This window comes from Mixophyes fleayi, chromosome 2 (assembly GCF_038048845.1).
Source record: "Mixophyes fleayi isolate aMixFle1 chromosome 2, aMixFle1.hap1, whole genome shotgun sequence".
In the NCBI taxonomy this organism is placed as follows: domain Eukaryota; kingdom Metazoa; phylum Chordata; class Amphibia; order Anura; family Limnodynastidae; genus Mixophyes; species Mixophyes fleayi.
In genome coordinates this window covers 152648887-152671051 of record NC_134403.1, presented here as the reverse complement: position 1 = coordinate 152671051, position 22165 = coordinate 152648887, and the positions used below count along the sequence as shown (strand labels likewise).

The 22165-nt window shown below is 38.8% G+C and overlaps 1 protein-coding gene across 4 annotated transcripts in view; it reads left to right on the top strand.

The window, feature by feature from the left end:
* Nucleotides 1-22165, top strand: part of EDAR (ectodysplasin A receptor) — a 117945-nt gene that overhangs the window by 70750 nt on the left and 25030 nt on the right. For all 4 annotated transcript variants that reach the window (XM_075200271.1, XM_075200272.1, XM_075200273.1 and 1 more), the window contains 4 exons: nt 454-527; nt 1641-1763; nt 2320-2501; nt 3147-3232. In XM_075200271.1, the coding sequence (XP_075056372.1) occupies nt 477-527; nt 1641-1763; nt 2320-2501; nt 3147-3232 (442 nt within the window). In that variant the 5' untranslated portion in view covers nt 454-476. The remainder of the gene's footprint in view (nt 1-453; nt 528-1640; nt 1764-2319; nt 2502-3146; nt 3233-22165) is intronic.

Below are 22165 nucleotides of genomic sequence, written 5' to 3'. Positions count from 1 at the left end.
TGCACAGTGGTATCTTATAATAGTGTAGAGCACCAGCCTGTGCAGTGTCACTAGATACAAGAACCTGTTAATACAGTGGGGTCTGTTGAAGTGCAACAGTCATCTCACACACAGTGAAAGCAGTGATTGGTTGATGCAGAAGCAGTGTAGCCATTTACTAAGTTCCAGTGACTTTACTGGCATGAGGTACAGCATTTAATATACAGCACTGCAGAATATGTTGGTGCTATATAAATGATAATACAAATAATAATCTTATTAAGTTTTTCTAAAGTTAAATATGTGTGGGTTGAAATTATAACTATGCTCTTGAAATCATTCATCAGGTCAATATAACATAAAGCCATAACATAATTAAGATATAACGAGGGGGGAAAAAAAACTATATTTATTATAGGCACTGAATAGAAATGTTAATACAATAGGTTTTTCTCTCACTGTCTCATTTTATAGGTGTGAAACACTGTAACAGGAATATGAGCAAACAAGGAGGCAGCAAATGGACCCATATATTCCCAGTATTAATGGTAAGTAGCTTCTATTTATTATTAAATGAATACAATTAAATGTAAAAAAATATTATAGTTACACTTATAGGAAAACTTGACATGTTTTATTTCTAAACCTTATAACTAATCATGGCATATTTGTCTTTATAGAACTGGAGAATAGTCTTAGACATTTAAATTAAATGGTAGTATTACGTCCATGTGTGTGGGAGTTCTATGGAACCATATCACCATTCAGTTATTTAAATGGGGCTGTCAACCTTCAGACAACTCCTGCTATTTAGGGACATCCCCTCATGTGCCCCGGCATCTCGGTAACCGGAACCCTTACTGAATTGCGGTCGTGCATGAACAGCTAGAATCAGATGAGTCAACCGGCGCATTCTCCTCTCCCACTTGCCAGATGCTGGTGGTGCACAAGTGGACTCCGGTCTAAGAAGGGGGCATAGGAAGGGTGAGGGAGATGTCTCCCTGAGTAGTTGGGGTTTCCTTTATATATAGAATAGTAAACAGGAAACAAATATGCAATGTAATAGCCCTCACCAAAGAGTTTAATCCAACTAGAAAGGTATGGCAGAAGATTTGTAATTGTGTCAAAAAAATCCACAAAGTCTAATATATAGCACAGACATGTATGACTAAATGATTTAAGATCAAATTTAACTCTGCTATTTGAACATCCATTTCAATTTATTTAAATGTATTTGTAATAAGGGCCAGTCTGTGTCCATCAGAGCTTCCCTATGTATATTTCTAGTGGTGCAAGTATTGTATGTCCTTCCTGGAATATTATCCTTGCTATATGCTTGCTATAGATCAGCAGCTGGACCAGGATTAATCACTGTGTCTCAATATAACTGACTTGTTGCTTAGCTTTGATAGCGATGTTGTGGCGGTTTATGAAAAAGACCACCCAGTGAATTATAAGCTATCAGCAGCATGTCTGCCAAAGCTGCTTGGAGTTGGCCTTGCAGGAATATCACTAAGATAGTAGACGATTGTCATAGGAGTTCAATACTGGTTAGGGCTCAAGATAATGTTTTTTCTCTGGTTACTGCATCTACACAGCCACTGTTAGAGCACAGTTAAAACCTATGCTCATCCTTAAAATGTCGTCTTTTGTTCTTCAAGGTATCCTTGGTTTATTCAGCTCTAGCAGAATACTCGAATTGTGGTGAAAATGAATATTATAATCAGACAACGGGCTTGTGCCACGGCTGTCCAGAGTGTGAGCCAGGGGAAGAGCCATATAATGTAAGTGAGCAAGGGCAAACCAATTAATGCCTTTCAGCGTCATGGAAGAACACATGCATAATACATACATGTACGGACTTTGTAAACATTTTTTAAAGAATGTTTGTAGATTCCACATGCAATTTACCAAACAAAATCCCATTTGCTGGCATAGCAAATATGCAACATGTCTATAAAAAGATGTGTAAACTAGTTCGATGAATGGAAATGCCATCAACATTTGTCTTCTTACAAAAATATATCTTAGGTATAGTGGTCGAAGTGGAAATGTATAAGTGGCTGTATGAAAAATATAATGGGAATGTAAGTAAATGGTATCTTATAGTTTTACAATGAAGCCAGTAGGAGAAGTGGTGGTATGACATACCACCGTATACACCCCCACTTCCACCACTTGGTATAGTCCATAATGTAGATGTTATGATAGTCCTACAGTATGCTTTTAAAGGTGGCTGTCATATACTGAATCACTTTACCTCATCTCATTTTGCACAATGAAATACAAGCATTGTCCTGGTCCCTCTGTTTGGTATAAGATTGATTTTTGTCATTTTAGTCTTGTGGATATGGCACCAAAGATGAAGACTATAGCTGTGTTCCTTGTGTATCTGGCAAGTATTCTAAAGGTGGCTACCAAATATGCAGGCGACACAAGGACTGCGAGGGATTTTTCCGTGCCACTATTTTAACACCTGGGGACACAAAGAATGATGCAGAATGTGGACCCTGTATCCCGGGGTAAGTAATTATGTATGTAGTTTCATAGAAGATGGTGATGATGATGATGATGATGATATAAGACCATGTATTTATATAGCGCCACTGATTCCGCAGCGCTGTACAGAGAACTCCTTCACAGCAGCCCCTGCCCCATTGGAGCTTACAATCTAAATTACATATTTGTCATTCATTACTTTATCATTTTTAGGTGTGTTTTGCTAGTATGGACTTAAGTTACAGACCCCAAGCCTTTTGAGTTTTATGACTCATTTTATGTTCTACATCAAAATAGATGATAGAAAAAGAAAACAAATAATAGATATGAGGAACTTGTCTTTGTGGGTAATATACCCCTCTAAATGATTATTAAAAGTATGTTTTCCTGACATGTTTGTAGGCATATGTTGCTGTGTAGGACTGTTTCATCTTCTTCAGGTACAACACAATACGTATGTGTATCAATATGAGGGATCAGTTTACATTATGCACACAAAGAGATTATTCGATATTACAACTGAATCAATTTTTGCAAAATTCCGTTACTAAATTGTATGAATATGTATTAAAATGTTTAATACCATCCGAGATTTCTTTCAGCTGTATTTTTATATTAATGTTTGTTAACAAATATTTTGAATCTCTTCGTTATGATTCTGATCCCAGATTCTACATGTTAGAGAACCGTCCTAAAAGTATTTATGGCATGGTGTGTCACTCATGTTCATTGGCGCCTCCAAACACCAAGGAATGTAAGTAAACTGCCTTTCCTCTAGTATGTTCTCTCTATCCTTATGCAGCGCTCATGAAATAGTCATGGCAATAGTTGTGGAAACCATCTGATACAGATGCATATACACTTTTTGCCGATAACTGGCATACTGTATGGATATAATATTTTCATATCACGTAGTATATTATTGCCGTAGTTAAATTGTTGAATTGGAACTAAATATAACAAAATGAAAACATGTTGTACAGTATATTAAGGGTCTATTCAAGTGGATATTCAATCCAATCCAATGTATTTTTTTGAGTGTATTTCAAGCACTTGAATTTAAATGTAAAGAAAAATGCCCGTCCGCACTATTGTATAAAAGACACTGCTACCCAGAGAGGGAAATTATGCAGCATCATCTTCCCCACTCAGATATGAATAAATAAAAAATTAATAGAAAAACACTACTAACATTTTTAAATAGTCAGTGTAAACATTTGTAATTGAGCTTTAATGTCATTCAAGTCATACATAGACAGTGACACTTTGGGGCCCCGGCAGTGGGGGGCATGGTGATGTCAGTCCTTCTGCTACAGAGCACAGAACTAAAAGCCCAATCATGGCTTCACTGTGCATGCACCAGCCCCCACACACGTACCAGCCTCTGCACATGCACCATCCCCCATACACGTACCAGCCTCTGAACATGCACCATCTCCCACTCCTGTGCCGGCTTCTGCACATGCGCTAGACCCCACACATGTGACGGCTTCCACACATGTGCTAGACCCCATACTCTTACCAGTCTCTGCACATGCACCATCTCCCACACCTGTGCCAGCTTCTGCACATGCGCTAGACCCCACACATGTGACGGCTTCCACACATGTGCTAGACCCCATACTCTTACCAGCCTCTGCACATGCACCATCCCCCATACACGTACCAGCCTCTACACATGCACCATCTCTCACACCTGTGCCGGCTTCTGCACATGTGCTAGACTCCATACTTGTACCAGCCTTTGCACATGCACCATCCCTACACATGTGCCGGCCCCCACACATGTGACGACTTCCGCACATACACTAGTCCCCACACATGTTTAGAATAGCATAGCGGGCGCCTCCGAAAGAAATGGGCATAAATCACTGCCGCCACCAGGTTACTTTATATATCTGTACACAGATATATAATGTCCACTTTCTCAGCCATTGCTGACTGGGAGCTGGAATTATTCTATTTCTCAAAGTGTGTAGTACTGTGCTGTGCTGACAGATGGAAATGCTCTGCATTTGTTAGAAGAGAATTAATATTTTCTATACAGTAAATCCATTGCTGTTGCTGATAGAGCATTATACTCAAACCTGTACGTATTTTCTCATCACAACTTGTGTTTTTTGGAGTGTCCAATTGATGTGGATGAATATAAGTCGAAGTGAAAATGATATACTTATGTATGGTAAATACTGAATCCATTACACTGATCTTGCAAGTTGAACCCTGGGTGATACGCCATGGCAGTCTTACATTTGCTATTTATTAATGCAACTCTAACGTGACAGTCAGTTTTCCACTATGACTATGAATAAAGTGATTATATTGTCAGTAACGTATACCAAAGCTCTATTCACTTTCCTAAATGTACAGAAAACATGGTCCATTTGAAAACTCAGTATTTGATATTGCCTTCTGTGGTTCTTTTAAAACCTGTACAGTCCATATTTTATCAAACCATTTGTAATACCTTGCTATCTCAAGCTCAATATATTCAAAATTGAGCTTATATTTCTACCGCCCAGGGTCACATCCCCTCCTCCCCTTTCCCTTAAAACTGACGGTGTCGCTCTGTACCCTGTTCCCCATACAGGCTGCCTAGAGTCATCATTTTGACTCTGCCCTCAACTTCACTCACCACATCGTCTAATCCTGCCACCTCCACCTTCGCAACATTATGAAGAGTCGCACTTTCCTCTCCCTTTATACCACCAACAACATCGTCCACACTCTTGTCATCTCCTGCCTTGATTACTGCAGTCTCCTCTTCTCTGACCTTTCACAGGTCTGTCCCATGTATTCTGCAGTCCTGAATGCAGAATCACAAATAGCCCTCCCCACCAGCCGTTCCTCTTCTGCTGTGTCTCTCTTCAAAGCCCTCTATTGGCTCCCCATTCTCTTCAGAATGCAAATCATCTAATAAACCCTCTTTAATGCCTCGCCCTTCCTTCAACTCCAAGCTTTTCAAGAAATTCCACTATTCGCTCACTACGTACTGTCAATGACCTTTGCCTCTTCTCCTCTCCTATCACCACCTCATACACCTACTTTCAGGACTTTGGTCGCACTACTCTCCACCTTTCAAATTCCCTGCCCCACCTGACCAGACTCTCCCCCAACCTCCAATCTTTCAAGCACTCCCTCAAAAGTCATATTTTCATGCTTGGCTACCTCACTCAATGTTAAGACAATTCTTTTCTCATGCTTCACCCAGGCCCGGCGCTCCCATTAGGCAAGGTTAGGCACTTGCCTAGGGCGCCGGGCTCTGGAGGGCGCCTGGAGGGCGCCACAGAATGGTAAAGGACTTTAAAACTGTGCGGCGACCGCTGACCATACCTGTCACGGCCGTCGCACAGCATTCAGATGCACGGGGAGGGGGGAAGAGGCTATTGCTCACCACCGCCGCCTCTCTGCTCCGTCTCCTCCCCTCCACTCACTAGTGTCAGTGAGTGGAGGGGAGGAGACGGAGCAGAGAGGCGGCGGTGGTGAGACAAGGTAAGGAAAGACGGGGTGAGGGGGAAGGAGGGAGGAGGGCGCCGAATTTTGTGCGGGGGGGGGGCGCCGATTTTGTAAAAATGCCTAGGGCGCCATGGACCCTAGCACCGGCCCTGGCTTCACCTGTCCTTTACACTACTTTCCCTCCATCCCTATTGTGTCCATTTGCTACCCTGGCCCATCCTAAACAACTCCCTCCTCTCCCTCCCTACCTCTTCCACTCAATTCCCTCCAAACTATCATTTCTGTTAGCTCTCAGAAGCTTGGCCCTCTCTACCTCCTATCTCCTTGTCCTCTTTGTAATGTTTTGTTTGTTCTAGTTGGGTCATCTAATGTAGTTGCTTTCTCTATTATCTCTACATGTATTGATTTTTACTGATTCTATTGTTTCTCTTGCCTCTTACTTATTTGTATATTGTTCTATTTATATTTTGCTGATTGTATAAAGCTGCGGAAACCTTATATAGTAATATAATAAGGCGCCATAGAATCCGTAGACTAAGCGGTTACCTAGAGTATACTCACCACAAGCAAGAACAGGACATGAAAACATCAGAATGAGGATATCATAGAGAACATTGATCTTATCATCTGTTAAAGACTACTTCACAATCACTGCAGTGCAGTGGACATTTACACATATTAAGATCTCAACTGGGAGGATTAGTTTCTATAGTCATAAGTTATCATTTTAGGAACAGTATGTCCCTTTAAGAGTGCATGTGAGTTTTAAAGGTGTATTTGAAGCACTTTTGCTATTTTGCATTCAAGTACTTGGCACTGGAAGGAAGAATTATTTTGTGTGGGTGACTTGTAACCATCAAGAATATGCTGCAGGAGAAGGAGGAATGACAGGTGCTCTTCTTAGCAGTAGCAGTGGTCATGAAAGTAAACAGCTCACCAATGTGTAATAACTGCACTTCTATAAAAGTTCATACATGAAAGGAGCCCAGCTGGTAAGAATGCATGAATGTGATTTATAGTGCTTCTGGTTAAGTTTACGTCTAGCGCGGTATAACGCTTTGTTGAGACAATAGCTCATCGGATGCTGGTGATAACTGAAACATTTTAATCATAGTTTTGATGTAGACACAATAGAAGTACTACTTTGTCCACTATCATTTCTTTACTTTCTTTCTTACTACATAAAGAGATACAGCTTATTAAAACGCATGATATTATCAACCTAACTAGCAACAATATCAGTCTCTAATGAAATGATAGCAACCGTTCAATATATAAGTAGCATGTGCCATGATCAGGTGTGGTGACTATTTTTAACTAGGTGTAATCAGTGCCATCAAAGTCAAATAAAAGAAATAGACACCTAACACATACTAGATAATAGTGAATAACTGTATTGTATTTCATTGTCTGCCTGGCACATGAGAACTGGACTGATCCATAGCTGAATTACATTTTTTTCTCTTAAGCTTGTAGGCTGACTTTAATGGTCTGATGTCATACTGTAATTTTGACATATTATCCTGTGTTTATAGGCTTGGCACAGCAAGGGTGTGGTTTGTCACAATGTAGGACTGTGTCTGGATGTCTTCTTATTTTGTAGTTAGCAAATTCTTATTAGAATCACAAACCCATAAAAAAAGATTGGAGCAGAGCCCAAGATCACATGATATACACATCATTATTGTACAGCTGAATATTTATAGGTTCTCTGTAATTGCGTTTAGAAATACTTATATGTCTGACATATGACTGTGCAATCAAATTGAAGTCCAAATGTTTCTTCCAAGATTATTCCAATTTAATCTTGGGCAGCTGTACCTCATTCCTGTTAAAAACTGCCCAATGATTGAAAGCAGCTCATATACCAAAATCAGTGGGAACAGCCTGAATGTGAGTAAAATAAATGGTGATTGTTCAATATGAGCTCAAACCATGAAGATCTCAAAGAATCACAGATAATTGAAATTGAAGAGATAACTCCACTCAAAATAAAGGACAGCATCACAAGGTAAACACTATGGCTTAATCAACATACTGTATGTTACTGCAAGGAAACTGGACAAGACAGGAAAGCAACATGTTCCAAAGTATAATAGGATTTCAGTAGAACACAATTATATGTGTCCTATAGTTATTCCTCTGTATTGACCATGCCAATACAGAGACAACTTTTCTGAATTGAATACATTTTTCTAAAACTTAGTAAGGATGGACAATGGTTATGGATGACTAGTTATTTGATATTAAATAAAGCAGAGAGTGGAACCTTGAGAAAAGCATCACTAAGTAACAGCTTCAAGCAAGATATGGCTGTGACCTTGCCTGGGAGTATTGGTGTTGCAAGTACTTGTTTTCCAACTCACAACTTTCAGAAACTGTTCCACACTTGCTGAGACTAAGCACCTTTCTGTAGTAGTCACCTCGCGAGATAACCCTCCTTTTAACCAACCCCACACTACCTCACTGCATGTGTTTTGTTCTCTTCTCAGGTTCCAAGAAGAAAAAAAGAGCACACAAAAGACTAAAGTGTCTTGAAAGCGACTGAGAATCAGAGCATCAATGTTGTCTGTCTCTCCTGTGTCACATTCCATAACTCATAGACTGGCCGTTACATTGTGTGCTATGCCCTAACATTAATACTACTAACCCATAATAACTAATCAACATAAACAGCATGTTTTACTCCTTTCATTATATCAATGTAAGCAATAAATAATAAATATGCAGCATTTTTTGACAAATAACAGTGCACATTTTTTTGAACGATACATAAGTAGTATATTACTAAAGCATGCAACATCCAATTTCCCCAAAAAGGTCACAAACATAAATATTATCCATAAAGTTAAGTAAATACAATTTTGCTCCAATAACAGGACCAAGAAACAGAAAGAAGGTAAACAAGGAATAAAGAGAGGAATGCAAATATTGTCAAGTTAAACAGTACATTATCCAATTCTTCTCATCCAGATCTATGCCCCAAATACCCCAGGTTTAAAGATTAAAATCGTTTAAAATAAATCACAAAAATTCCCATACGATCACTTCATGTTATAGCACTTTGTTTTATGGTCAGATAAGTGTAATTTGTTCCCCTGGACAATTAGCAGAGACAATTGCAACACAGTTTTTATCCCCTATTATAGCACAAAGTTTACCATTACATAGCAAAACATAAAATATATGTTAAGCTCTCTTTATTGCTTAAATACAAAGGCTAGTATATAGGAGTGAAAATTGGAGGTACACCACGTATTATACCCACCTTACATTCCACAATGGCCGAGAATTCTGAGCTATGTAAGCTTTCACCAGCAACTGTTATGTGATATAGATAGATATACATATATATATATATATATATATATATATATATATATATATATATATATGTATATATGTATATATGTATATATGTATATATGTATATATATATATATATGTATATATATATATGTATATATATGTATATGTATATATATATATGTATATGTATATATATGTATATGTATATATATATGTATATATATATATATATATTATAGACATAGCAGACCATGTTACTGCTATGTAGTGGAAGCATGGAATCTGCATTAGGGAGCCCTATCCCTGAGGAACGAATGTGCTTTTAAAGTACAAACGCAAATGTCTCCAGGCAGTTATATGATTGAGAATATAATGAGCATTATATTTGACTCAAATGCCATATTGCTGCTAATACAATGAGCACTCTGCCCTACAGACTGGGAATGGAGCAAACATTGTGGTGGGTATGGCGTTATGATGGTGTGTAGAGGGCCCATCATGATTTTGCTATGGGGCACACACTTCTCAAACCTCTATGGGGACGGGGGCGAAGAAAATTCAGAGGGGTTTTCATCCTGAATATCTCTTCAACGTGTCTCTGTGGATTGTTCTGTAGACACATCATGTTGTATTGAATCTCCCCCTACTTTTTACAGTTTTTCTTAGGGAGGGGGGTGGGGGGCTGTGGCATCACACAGACACAATATTTCCTTTTAGATATAATAAATGGCAACTTGTATTCCTGGTACCTGTTTCTTTATAAATTAAATTCTTATACTTGGTACTAAACTGTCCAAAATCCAGCACAAGGTGCATAATTTTTACCAAAATCGATTAAGGCTAAATTTACATAGATTTACTTGTATGCTAAAATCCAGAAAAATATTTAAATAAAACAGTAGATAATAAGAAGGGTGTGTGTGGGAGCACATATCATTAATTACAACCTGCTGTATGTTTGCTTTGGTTTGTGGGCAGAAAGAAACATTTCCCATTTAGAGGATCTTCACCTTTTGTTTGGAATCTGCCTAAATCTTCAACTCAACAAATTCTGCTCCCACCTAATATTCCTGGAAGCGGTAATTAGTATGCACATGCGGTGTGGAATTTATTGAGGCGTAACCCCTCCTCCCAACTTCAAGGCACACATTGTTCTGTGAAAAATGCAGCCACACATCTTATTTGCTGCATCCCTTAAACCCTTCTTGTCGTGTTGTTGTTCACATCCGAGGAACACAGGGCCATTCACAGAAGAATGTCAGGAGGTAGCAGCTGTGTGTTTACCTCCTCATGCAGGTGCTTTGCTTGGCAGCTACTGGAAAACCACACATACAGTTAGAACCTGCATAGAGATGCCTAAAACAAAGGTCTACATAGCCCTGTAATTACAAGTGGGACCTTGCTTTTAAAATAGAAGAAATATATCCAGATATATTCCATTGGAAAAGTATTGTCTCATAAAAAGCTATTTAGTCTACCTTTTATAACATGGAAAATGAATGTTTCCAAAGCTATGCATGACGCAGTAATATATAAAAAAAACAGATTCCAGAAATGTGGATGCACAAAGATATATTAAGTTAATGTGTCTAGATGGACCAGTGCATGTCTACTCTGCACCCTTGGGAGACACCTCTGTACATCTAGGCGCACTTCTTGTTTATAGAAGCGTCTCCTGAGAGTGAAGAGTAGGCCCTCACTTAGAGTCGTAAAAATCCGAAGAGGTGCACTGAGCAAAAGTGTATATGTCACATCACCATCCCAGCTCCTACCACTAGAACCAACCCTTGAACTTTTCTCCTAAAATGCTACTCGGGTTAGCTTAATTTTAAGCTTAAATAATTGCGAGAATAAGTGGACATCACATGTGTCACTTATTTTGCATTGTGCAAAGTGAATCTAGAAATGTGCTTACTTGCCGAAGTACAACTACAAATGGGAAAAAAAAAGTTATATTCAAAGTATTGAAAAAGACATAACTTCTGCTATCTCAAAGGTGCTGCAAAATTTAAGACATTTGCCGTAGTGGAAATGGCTGTGAGCTCCTCTGTACACCAAGGTACATAAAATTCTTAGCTTCCCACCACTTAATCTCATTTCAATTTTCTCACTCTGGAAGAATAAATCTGCTTTTTGGGCTGTTCTACAGAACTAAGTACATTAGTACACCTACTCCATACGTGCACGGAATGCCCTCTCTCCACCCAACTCCTCCCATCTCCTGGAGCACACTTCTGCTCAGCCACAAACGTTGACACCTTGCACTGTAACCCCATGTGCTTTGTGAGAAATATAGGCCCAACTGCACAAGAAGAGGATGTTGTCTTGCACCCAAGCAATTTTTTGATTCACAAATAAGTTATACATGTCAGAGATTCAGGAATAAAGTTGCATTCTTGAGGGAAGATATTTTTTCTATGCATAGTATTCTTCCTGTCATTAAAACCACGTACAGGGGTTGTCTACTTTTGGACATCACACCCTTAATATCCCTTCCTCCCTATTACCCGATTCCTGGAAGCTGGAAGGTGCCGCTGGTCACATTGCTGGAAGGCGCAATTTGTCCAGTCTCCTCAATAAATTGTAATACTCTGCTGTATGCAGAGTCACTGCAGGGACAATTAGCTGGCCTGGCGAATGATCCAGCTTCTGGCTCCAAGTAGCATCTCTCCCTATTGAGCACATGGTGGAGGGTAAGGGGGCTACATTACGTGGACACTGTATGCAGTCTCCTTGCTCATAGCAAAGAACCATCAATATCTTGTACTCAAACTACAGCACAAATTTAAATGTAATAACAAAATACCAAACATATCAATGCTTGGGAACTTTTATATATACATTTGTGATTGTTATAAGTAGCTCTTCTATGTAAGGCATCTAGTATCAAACAGTATGTCATTTTAAAATCACAGGTTATCTTTAAGTTATGCTGCATTATGTAGGCTCGTTATATCAAACGTTACATACAATACGACTTCCCCAGAATCCTGACCACTTTTCTAGCAGTCTTATGTATCTAGCCACATACCATTACTCTACATCAGTTGAACTGCATATATATTTCTATTTCCCATTATTAACAGTCTTTCTTTAGAACATATACTTAGAAGTTGGAATATGCAACTGTTATCGTAACTTAATGGATTACTATTATGAACATACAGTATAACAATACACAATCACCAGGCCCCTGTCATCACACTGATATACCTGATAATCAGCATTGACTGCTTCACATATGAAGTTTGCACTTAGCAGGTTTTATATTTTAACATAAAGTTGTAAGAGTTTCCAAAAAGACTAAAATACTTTACACCTACGCGGCTGCGAGACTCCTCTTTCTCTCCCACTGCTCCTCTTCTGCCTCCACACTCTGCTTTGCCCCTTCACTAGCTCCCGTTCCCTTACAGAATCCTTTTCAAACTCCTTACCCTCACCTCCAAGGCCCTCTCCCACTCCACTGCCCCTTATATCTCTAACCTTCTATCCTTTCACACTCCATTCTGTTCCCTGCGATTGGCCAATGACCGTCGCCTCTCCTCCACCTTGATCACCTCATCCCACTTCAAAATCCAAGATTCTCCCGGGCTGCTCCTCTTCATTGGAATGACCTGACCTCCCTCTCTATCCGACTGTCCCCTAATTTGGGCTCCTTCAAACGGGTACTCAAAACTCATCTTTTCCTCAAAGCCTACGAGCATCCACTTAAACTTCTATCCATACATGATTACCTTACCCTCTCTCTTCCCCCTTTCTTGCGCTTGTTTGCCCTCCCTCTAAAATGTAAGCTCTTATGAGCAGGGCCCTCTTCCCTCTTGTTTCTCTACCTATTCTTCTGCTCCTACGTCACAATGCAAACTATGTTTGGAGTGTTTGAAGTCCTGGTAGTATTTGTCTAATGTTCGGTACTGGTACCGTATCTACCCTGTATGGTCTTATGTCTGTCTCTGTACGGGACTGCAGATATTTTGTGGCGCCCTATAAATAAAGGCTAATAATAATAATAATAATAATAATAATAATACAACTAACTAAATTATCTGACTCCAAAAGAAATATTAACATCATATAAATAATCAGATGTCTATTCTTTACTCCAATTTACTTCAAGTGGCAAAACATAGATAATTATCTTGATCATTGACACTAAATCTTTCAAGTTTTATAATGATCATGGGTCCCAAATTAAGATTAAAATGTTCAAAGGTAGATTCTGGGGAATAAACTGTTATTAAAGTCAATTGCAGGTCTAGGGAAAAGTTATCTCAAACAGTAATCCCAATTTAGAATATTACCCTAAGCCAGTGCTGGTTAACCTGTGACACTCCAGGGGGTAAATGTATCATACTCTGTTTTTTTCAAATCGTCGGAAATCAGCGAGTTGACAGCTAAAATTTAAAGCTGCACTGCCTTGTAAAGGCAAGTTTCCCTTTACAAGGCAGCACCACTTTAAGTTTTAGTTTAGTTTAGTTTAAGTATGAAACATTTACCCCCTGGAGTGTCACAGGTTAGCCAACACTGCCCTAAGCAAACCAAATTTTTTACCTTGATACAGTTGGTAAAAATATTTTGCTCACCAATTTGCTGACTTCTGCTGTGAAATACTTTGCTCCTTACATTTAACAAAAACTACTCTACTAGTTTTTAAATCTTTAATGCAGAAAGCTATGCTAGCTTTTCCCACTGATCAACAGTTTTAGCTTATCTTGTTAGCTAAAACATCTTGGTAAGCAGCTGTATTTTTTACTTCAAAATGAATGGTTGAGAAAAGCAACCTGGAGGAAAATTAATCCTACTGTATGGATCAACCTTTATATTCAGTAATCCAACATCTTAAATAGCGAGTGCCTAGACGGGGCCTGTGTATTTTCTTGTAGCCATGTGTTCTCTGTTACCTTGTGGCATGAGAAAGTTCATTTCCTCCTTTCTGTCCTTTTGCTTCCATCTGGAGTTACGAGAGGGAGACAGATTAGTCAAATTGCTGTATAGGTTTTAAGCTGTGTTCAACACAAAAACCTATTGAGTATTAGAATGTTATATATGTCTGTGGAATTTTCCTAATTTGTGATCAGATGACTCACTGGACACTGAGGTCCGATTTTGTGCATATACACAAAATCACTTTGCCCATGCCCAGAAATGGGACATACGCCAGTGAAAGTAGCAATGTTCACTGCATCTACATATGCAAAGGACACTTACTACAGGCTACAATTTCTGGAGTGAAAGGGACATTCACCCATAGTCAATGTACAGTAAGGGCGAGCCAAACTGGAGCGCACGCAGCCACGTCCAAATCAAGCTTTGGGCATCTCAAAGTTACTTGTTTTTCTGCCGTATCTCTTGCTCCAGCTACAGGGCTAGTCTGTCCTGAGCACTAGTGATGATAGTCTTGTATGCATGCTATAACATGTGTTTACAATCAGGAGCAGCTGTAAACATGTATTTTATGTTCAGTAGACATTAAGATCATCATTCAATAGTTTTTTTTTTTTACTGTGCGTTCTTTTGCGAATGTATATTCCACATAGGCATTGACCGTATCCTGCAGTGTCTTTGGTAGTAGAGCAGACCAGCCCTACACCTGAATTTATCAATGCATGTATCTTCAGATCTGTTCATTGCTGAATCCGGGATTTTTAAACAAATGGTTGCTCTCATAATGCATGCCTTGATGAATCAGGCCCAGAGGGATCTATTTAGGACAGTGTTGGCTAACCTGTGACACTCCAGGTGTTGTGAAACTACAAGTCCCAGCTTACCCTTCCAGGAATAAGCTGCTATATAATGGAAAAACATGCTGGAACTTGTAGTTTCCCAACATCTGGAGTGTCACATTTAGCCAACACTGATTTAGGACATATCACATATTGCTCACGTTAATTATCATTTCTTATCGCTATGATAATAAATTAACATGGCAATTTATTAAGATTGATTAGCCAGGACAGCGGCTGCGATAAGAGCCTATCCCGGTGAATAATCTATAGTAAAGTGATTGTAATGACGATCACTTTACCTACAGGTTCTTAAGGCCTGGCTGAATTTGCAATGGGGAGAGCATGGAGCCTGCCAGAGAGAGGTCCAAAGATCCCTCTCCTGTGATGCTCTCTCCATAGGATAGAACGGCTAATGCCATGTTCAGATGGTGTCATCATTTGGGGCAAACTCTGAGTTTCTTCAGACACCAATGGGGACTGAATATGCGATTGAAGAGCCTATCCCTAATATCTGGTGCAATCCTCTAATAATAAATTGCCTTGTTTCTTTAAAATGCAGTAATCCACTGAAAACTGCAGTTGCTGTAGGATTTACAGTGATAAAATCCTCTTCAGATCTTCATAGGCCCCTCAGTATGAGCAGATTATTATAGAACAAACTAGAGAAACTACGTTGTTTTGTAGAGTGGTTATAGTCCTCTACTACAGTATTTCTTTCACTCGTTCCTTATTCATGTTTTAAGTTTGTTACATTTGGACCTTATTACGGTTTTATAAAATATTCCTCAGCTTCCTTTGATCACTAATTTCTTTTCTGTCCTTACTTTGCAATGCATTGTGTTCATTTGAGGCCAGGAGGTGATTAAATTCAGTCAATGTGGAGAGAAGACGTTAGTGTGATAGTAAGCTGAAGTGCATAACACAGCATGTTGTCATAGCAATGCCCTTCCTATACTGCTCTATTACAAGTCGTCAGTATTTTAATATCCTGCCTATAAAAAAGACAGACATATCAGTGTAATCTCCTCATAGTTTGTAGTATAACTACACCAATGCTAAGCAGGTTACAGCTGGAGTAATATGTAGACCAATGCCTAGCCTGACCATTCTACAGATATACAGGACATGTAAACTTAGCAATCCTGCCCCATTACATCCATGATTATTCTTTTTGTTGCTCCTGTGCATCATTACATGATTATCCGTGATGAAAATACTCCTGTTTTGCTAAAGAATGAGTTTTGCGGTTTGGGCAGACGTTCTTTTCCTAATTCCAGTGGGTGCCAACAATGAATACTGAAAGCCTTATGTAAGTTATTGACCAAGCCATGGAGGCGTGCCAGAGCATATTGTGATGGCATTTAAATGCTGCTCATGGGCCAAATGCCTGCTCGACTACATCCAGCAATCTGTTCTTCTAATTTTTGAACAGAAGTATTTGTTGCCTATTTCTATTCACACCTTCTCAGCTGTGTCAGTTTTTTTCTCTCCGTCAGATTGTCATCCATACTCTATTTGGGCAGAATACTGAACAGAACAACAATATTTATTTTTACTTTACTTTTTTTTAAACTCTTTTGGTTTGGTTATAGTTAAATCTGATCTTTTCTATGTGCCTTATAAGGCACATGGTGTGTCTGGACCCAGTGTAGTGGTTTTCAGGTCAGTGATGTCAGCATGTCGCAATTTATTTTGCAAATGTGCAGTGATGCTTTTTTTCATGCATAGATTTGGTCTTCATTCAGTTTTCTGTGTATACAAAATATGCACTTTTAGGAGCTCATTTAGAGTCGGACGCAAAGTCCGTCTAAGAAGTGTAGAAGTGGGAGTGTGCAGCAGTTTGGTAGGGTATTACGAGTGGCAAGCAACCCCAGTTGCGTCCCACTCTTAATACCCTATCGAGCTGTGATCAGTTCCTGCAGCTAGCTAACACTTGCGCCACCTAATTCCTGCCGCACAGCTTTAGCCCTGTTTTGACGTGTGTTGCTTCTGCGCCTCACTGCGACTAGGATGTATTTACATGGTCACGCATTCACAAATCCGTGTTTCTCCCATTCTCTCCTAGTGAGTCGCAAGCTGTCGCAAGTGCTAATTGCATCCAAGATGCAGGCGGATTTGGTGCTTTCTGCACATGCGTGGTAGTGTTTTTTTGTTGGATGCGCCTAAAACGGACTTTGCGTCCGACTCTAAATGAGGTCCTTAATGTGTTTTTCATGCGGTGAATAGGACCCTTTTTCATTGAAGTGAATGGATTCCTGCCAGTGCCCTCCTCTTTGTCTCTCCACTTTGTCTCAAGCATAGCAGTTTCATTTTATGTCTGAGTACATATGTACAAAACCTATATGAAACAAGGTTTAGAATTCCAACTTGTTGGGTTTTTTTTTTCCGTATACCCTGTTCAGTAGACACCTAATGATTGGCTATATTGTAAATGCCAAGTTGCGTTGCCTAATTATGAATTACCCTGTTCAGTTGTATGAGTGCAAAGAATCTTTATTATGAATTTCTGGAAACCAAATGTGCAGCTACCTTTCTAGACAAATGGTTGTTAACTGCAGCTGTAAGGCACAACTTTTAATAACTTGTAAAATATCATGTTAGCTTTTTTCAACTTTACAAAGAGAGTGATGGATTTCCACCACATGTGGTTTTCTTTATATACATGTTATATAAATAGATTTTTCTCTCTTAAGTATTACATAAAATGTTATTATTTTATAAAATGGAAGCAAATAATATTTTAAAAAATCAATTAACTAAATATCTACAGTTTTCCAGTCTACCGTTTACTATATTTATTTCAGGTTTTAAAATACCAGGACCTATCCACTTGGCTCTTGAAAATAAATGGCATGTTTCCCTGCAGGAAGTGTGCCCAGTTTTGCAGTGACACAAAGGCTACTTCATTAACACTACTAAGTCTGATTATAGAGAGTCTTAATTGATGTTCTCACTCTATAGTCTGGCATTGCCAATGATGGTTTGATAACCAGGGGGTCAATTTATCAAGTTGCAGGTTTGAAAAAGTAGAGATGTTGCCTATAGCAACCAATCAGATTCTAGCTGTTATTTTGAAGAATGTACTAAATGATAACTAGGGGCCTGATTCATTAAGGATCTTAACTTAAGAAACTTCTTATTTCAGTCTCCTGGACAAAACCATGTTACAATGCAAGGGGTGCAAATTAGTATTCTGTTTTGCACATAAATTAAATACTGACTGTTTTTTCATGTAGCACACAAATATCAACTTTAAATTTCAGTGTACAAATAAGCTATCAAGTATTTGTGTGCTACATGAAAAAACAGTGTCTGGCGTGATGACGTCATCACGCCAGACATTCACTGCGAGCACATCACGGAAGAGAGGACCAGGAAGTGAGCCGGATCGTCACCTGACCTGACTGGTCAGGTGACCGCAAAAGGGAAGTTTTTTTTTTTTTTTCGTTTTTTTTTCTTCTTTACAGGATTTTTTTACAGCAGCAGACCTGCCAGGGCCCCCTTTCCCCCAGGGGCCCCGGGCACCTGCCCATCGTGCCCAATGGGAAAGACGGCCCTGTCTGTATGTTTTTATTCCCTTGGTTTTTATTACCCTTATCTGTGCTATCATGTATTATCTCACTCTCACTAATCAATATCTCTATAATGAGGATGGTGTTTGTGCTCTGTTTGCTAATACAAACTGGTCATCTGATGACCATTGCAGACTGGTAGGATTTGAAGAAACTCCCATTTTGCATCTCTGGTTTGCTGTGTTAGAGTGGTCTATACATAACTAACAGAATTCCGAGTTGAACATCTCTCCTGCTCTCTTAGACGAAACAAATACACCTGCATTATTAAATAGATGTTTAAATCATGTCACAAAACTATTGACAGCTAGAAGGCAGATATTTCAAAACCAGATTCCTGTTAACATTCCCCTAATTCTACATACAGTACTGTGTGATAAACACAAGGCGCTACCTCCTGCATAAAATCACGAAATATGCCTAGTTTATTGAATATTGAACATGTTTAAACAGAAATCCAGCTGGGCATTTTCTCAATAAAGTCATTTTACAGTGCCTCATAAAAACAGTAATCTATGCGGAAAATAGGCTTCCTCTAAAAAAAACAACAAACTTTGCAACGTAATCTCATCATAAACTATAAAACAGAAAGTACTGGCATACATCTTAGTGATTAAGTACTCACAAATGAATATTCTTTGCTTTTTTTAAAAAAAATATTATTAAATCTTGCAAGTAGGTTCTCAAAAGTCAGGTTTTTTTTATGAGTTTGACAAAAAGTGCATGTTGGTACCCAGCTGGAATTAACTCATTATTTTTAAGTGGTTTGTAGACTTATTAGCTTCTGCTTTCTGGAGGCTGAGGGGATGCATTATACTTGTAAACAATTGTACCCTCAGTGTAACAGCAAATCATTATTATTACAGAACTGAGTAACCTTTTAACTGCCACATAACGCTGACAAAGCCACCAGGATATGGTAATTGTTATATGCTATATTAACAATGGTTCTAAAACAAGTTATAAGGAGTTATTGTTATGTACATGGTGACCAGTGAATGAATTGCAGACTTGTTTCATTACAAACCTGCCAGGCTGCATATAGATGTAGACATGGACATGCTTGTCAAGTGAATGACAACCTGTTGAACTTATTACCATGACTGTGAAACATGTATTAGAGCAACGTAAATAATTGTGACATTGAATTAACCTGTTCTTAATTCAATAATTGATCTTAAAAGTTTTGCATATAAGAATTTAATAGAGGTTCATTTATTTTGGGGAAAAAGTGGGGAATACTGTAGGAAAGAAATGAGTTCTGTTGGGACATATATTACTATGCATTTTTTATAATGTTAGTGGAAAGCATAAAGGAGAAGCTGTACCTGCTACTCTTTGTCCACAGGAACAGTTTTAGGAATGTTTATCTCAGGCCTGTCCAACCTGCGGCCCTCCAGATGTTGTGAAACTACAAGCCCCAGCATGCTTTGCCAGTAGACAACCTGTTTATAGCTGGAAGGGCATGCTGGGACTTGTAGTTTCACAACATCTGGAGGGCCGCAGGTTGGACAGGCCTGGTTTATCTCATTGAATCAGTCAAAGCATTCGATGCTGATAGTGCATAGATATACTGAATGTATGAAGCTTGTTTATTGCATGTATTTGCACCATCTGAGATTGGTAAATATGCCGGAATATAACTCGACATTTGTGGACACCATAGCATGATTTTGTAAGGGCTCCTAATGTACTGTCCAAGGGTGAAACAACATATATATACATGTATATATAAGGGTATTTCAGCGCTGCTGACTGTAATCACATAAATGTGTCCCACAGTGAAACGATACACATAAAACCAATCTTATTCTTAACCACATATATACATAAATAAAAAAATCAACAAATAAAATACTAATATTTTAGAGGTATTGTATGGTGAATTTTATATTGTATGGTGAATTTTATATTCACCTTACAATGTCAATTGTTGTTACAATATTATACTATGTTGTGATTTTGTATTTTTCATGGTATATCACTATATAACGGGGGAAAGATCTGAACAAGGTGACCTACGGATCTACCTCTAAAATATAAGTATTTATTTGTTTATTTTTTATTTATGTATATATGTGGTTAAGAATAAGATTGGTTTTATGTGTATCGTTTCACTGTGGGACACATTTATGTGATTACAGTCAGCAGCGCTGAAATACCCTTATATATACATTTATCTAATCTAAATTTGGGAATATTGTGTGATTCCTATAGCGGGTCTAGCGGCAGCTGATTTGTTGCGCAATCTACCCCTCTTATACATTATTCTAACATATATATACAAACTTAAACAGGTTGGGTATGCTTTACTGATGTCCACTACTCCGACATGGAGAGGGCCTACAAAGAAAATCCAAAATCATGAAATATCGAATGGAAAAGAAACGGATTTAGATTCAACCCGACGCTGGAGATCTCCAATGGGAGCACCATGCTGACAGCAAGTGATTCTGATTGGAGAAGTGTGCGGCACTGCAGGCTGCCATCATCGCGACGTCTGTCAATAAAAATTTAAAGCGGAAATATCAGGTTAAGTGTTTAAACACTTAACCTAAGGGGTCCCCACATTGCCGCTTTAAATTTCTATTGACAGACATTGCGATGTCGTCAGCCTGCAGTGCCGCACACTTCTCCAATCAGAATCACTTGCTGTCAGCATGGTGCTCCCATTGGAGATCTCCAGCGTCGGGCTGAATGTAAGTTTATTTTCTAATCGGTTTTTCATAATTTTGCATTTTCTTTGTAGGGCTTCTCCATCTAAAAACGATTACCACCGACTTAAACAACTACAATGAATAGTCTGTGTGTGTGTCTGTATGTGTGTGTATATGTTAGGGAATTTAGACTGTAAGCCCCAATGGGACAGGGACTGATGTGAATGAGTTCTCTGCACAGCGCTGCAGAATCAGTGGCGCTATATAAATAAATGGTAATAATAATAACAATAATAATGAATATAGGACACGATTTTCTAGGAGCGATATCCTGTTGCAAAAATGATGACAGGTGTGGTTTCATACAAGTTTGTGATACAGCAATATCATCTGAGTTTAAACAGGTTGAATGCAAAATCCCTGTACCTTTGATGAATGCATAGCAAGCGTCTGCTAAGTAATTTCCGAAGCTAGGCTTCTTAGAAGTCATACGATATATGTCCGAAGCGACTGGTTTTGGGGAGCGGGTATAAGTTGTTTAAGTTTGTTATCTCCAAGACTACATTCTTTGTGGACTTTATGGGGATTAAGTACGGTTGTAGTACTATTGCTGTTCATCTCAGCCCTTTATTGATAACAGGACTAAATGTTGCAGCTCAACCAACTGGGTATTTACCCCTCTGTTTGTATATACTCAATATATCAGTGCACTGATTTTGTTACAATATGTTTTGGTTTAATATATGACCCTTGAACATTGTTAGCAGTCTGTTGTTATATTTCTGACATTGCACACTCTGGCGCCAAGGGTCTTTTTGTATTTCTATATCTAGGAAGATTGGAGCCTGCCCCCTCTCCACATATCCCCTATAGGCAGCCAACCACCAATTCTCAAAGGAGGCGCAGATACCAAACTTTTTACATCAAATGTAATATGTTGGTATAATTGTTAAATGCATACTTGCCAACT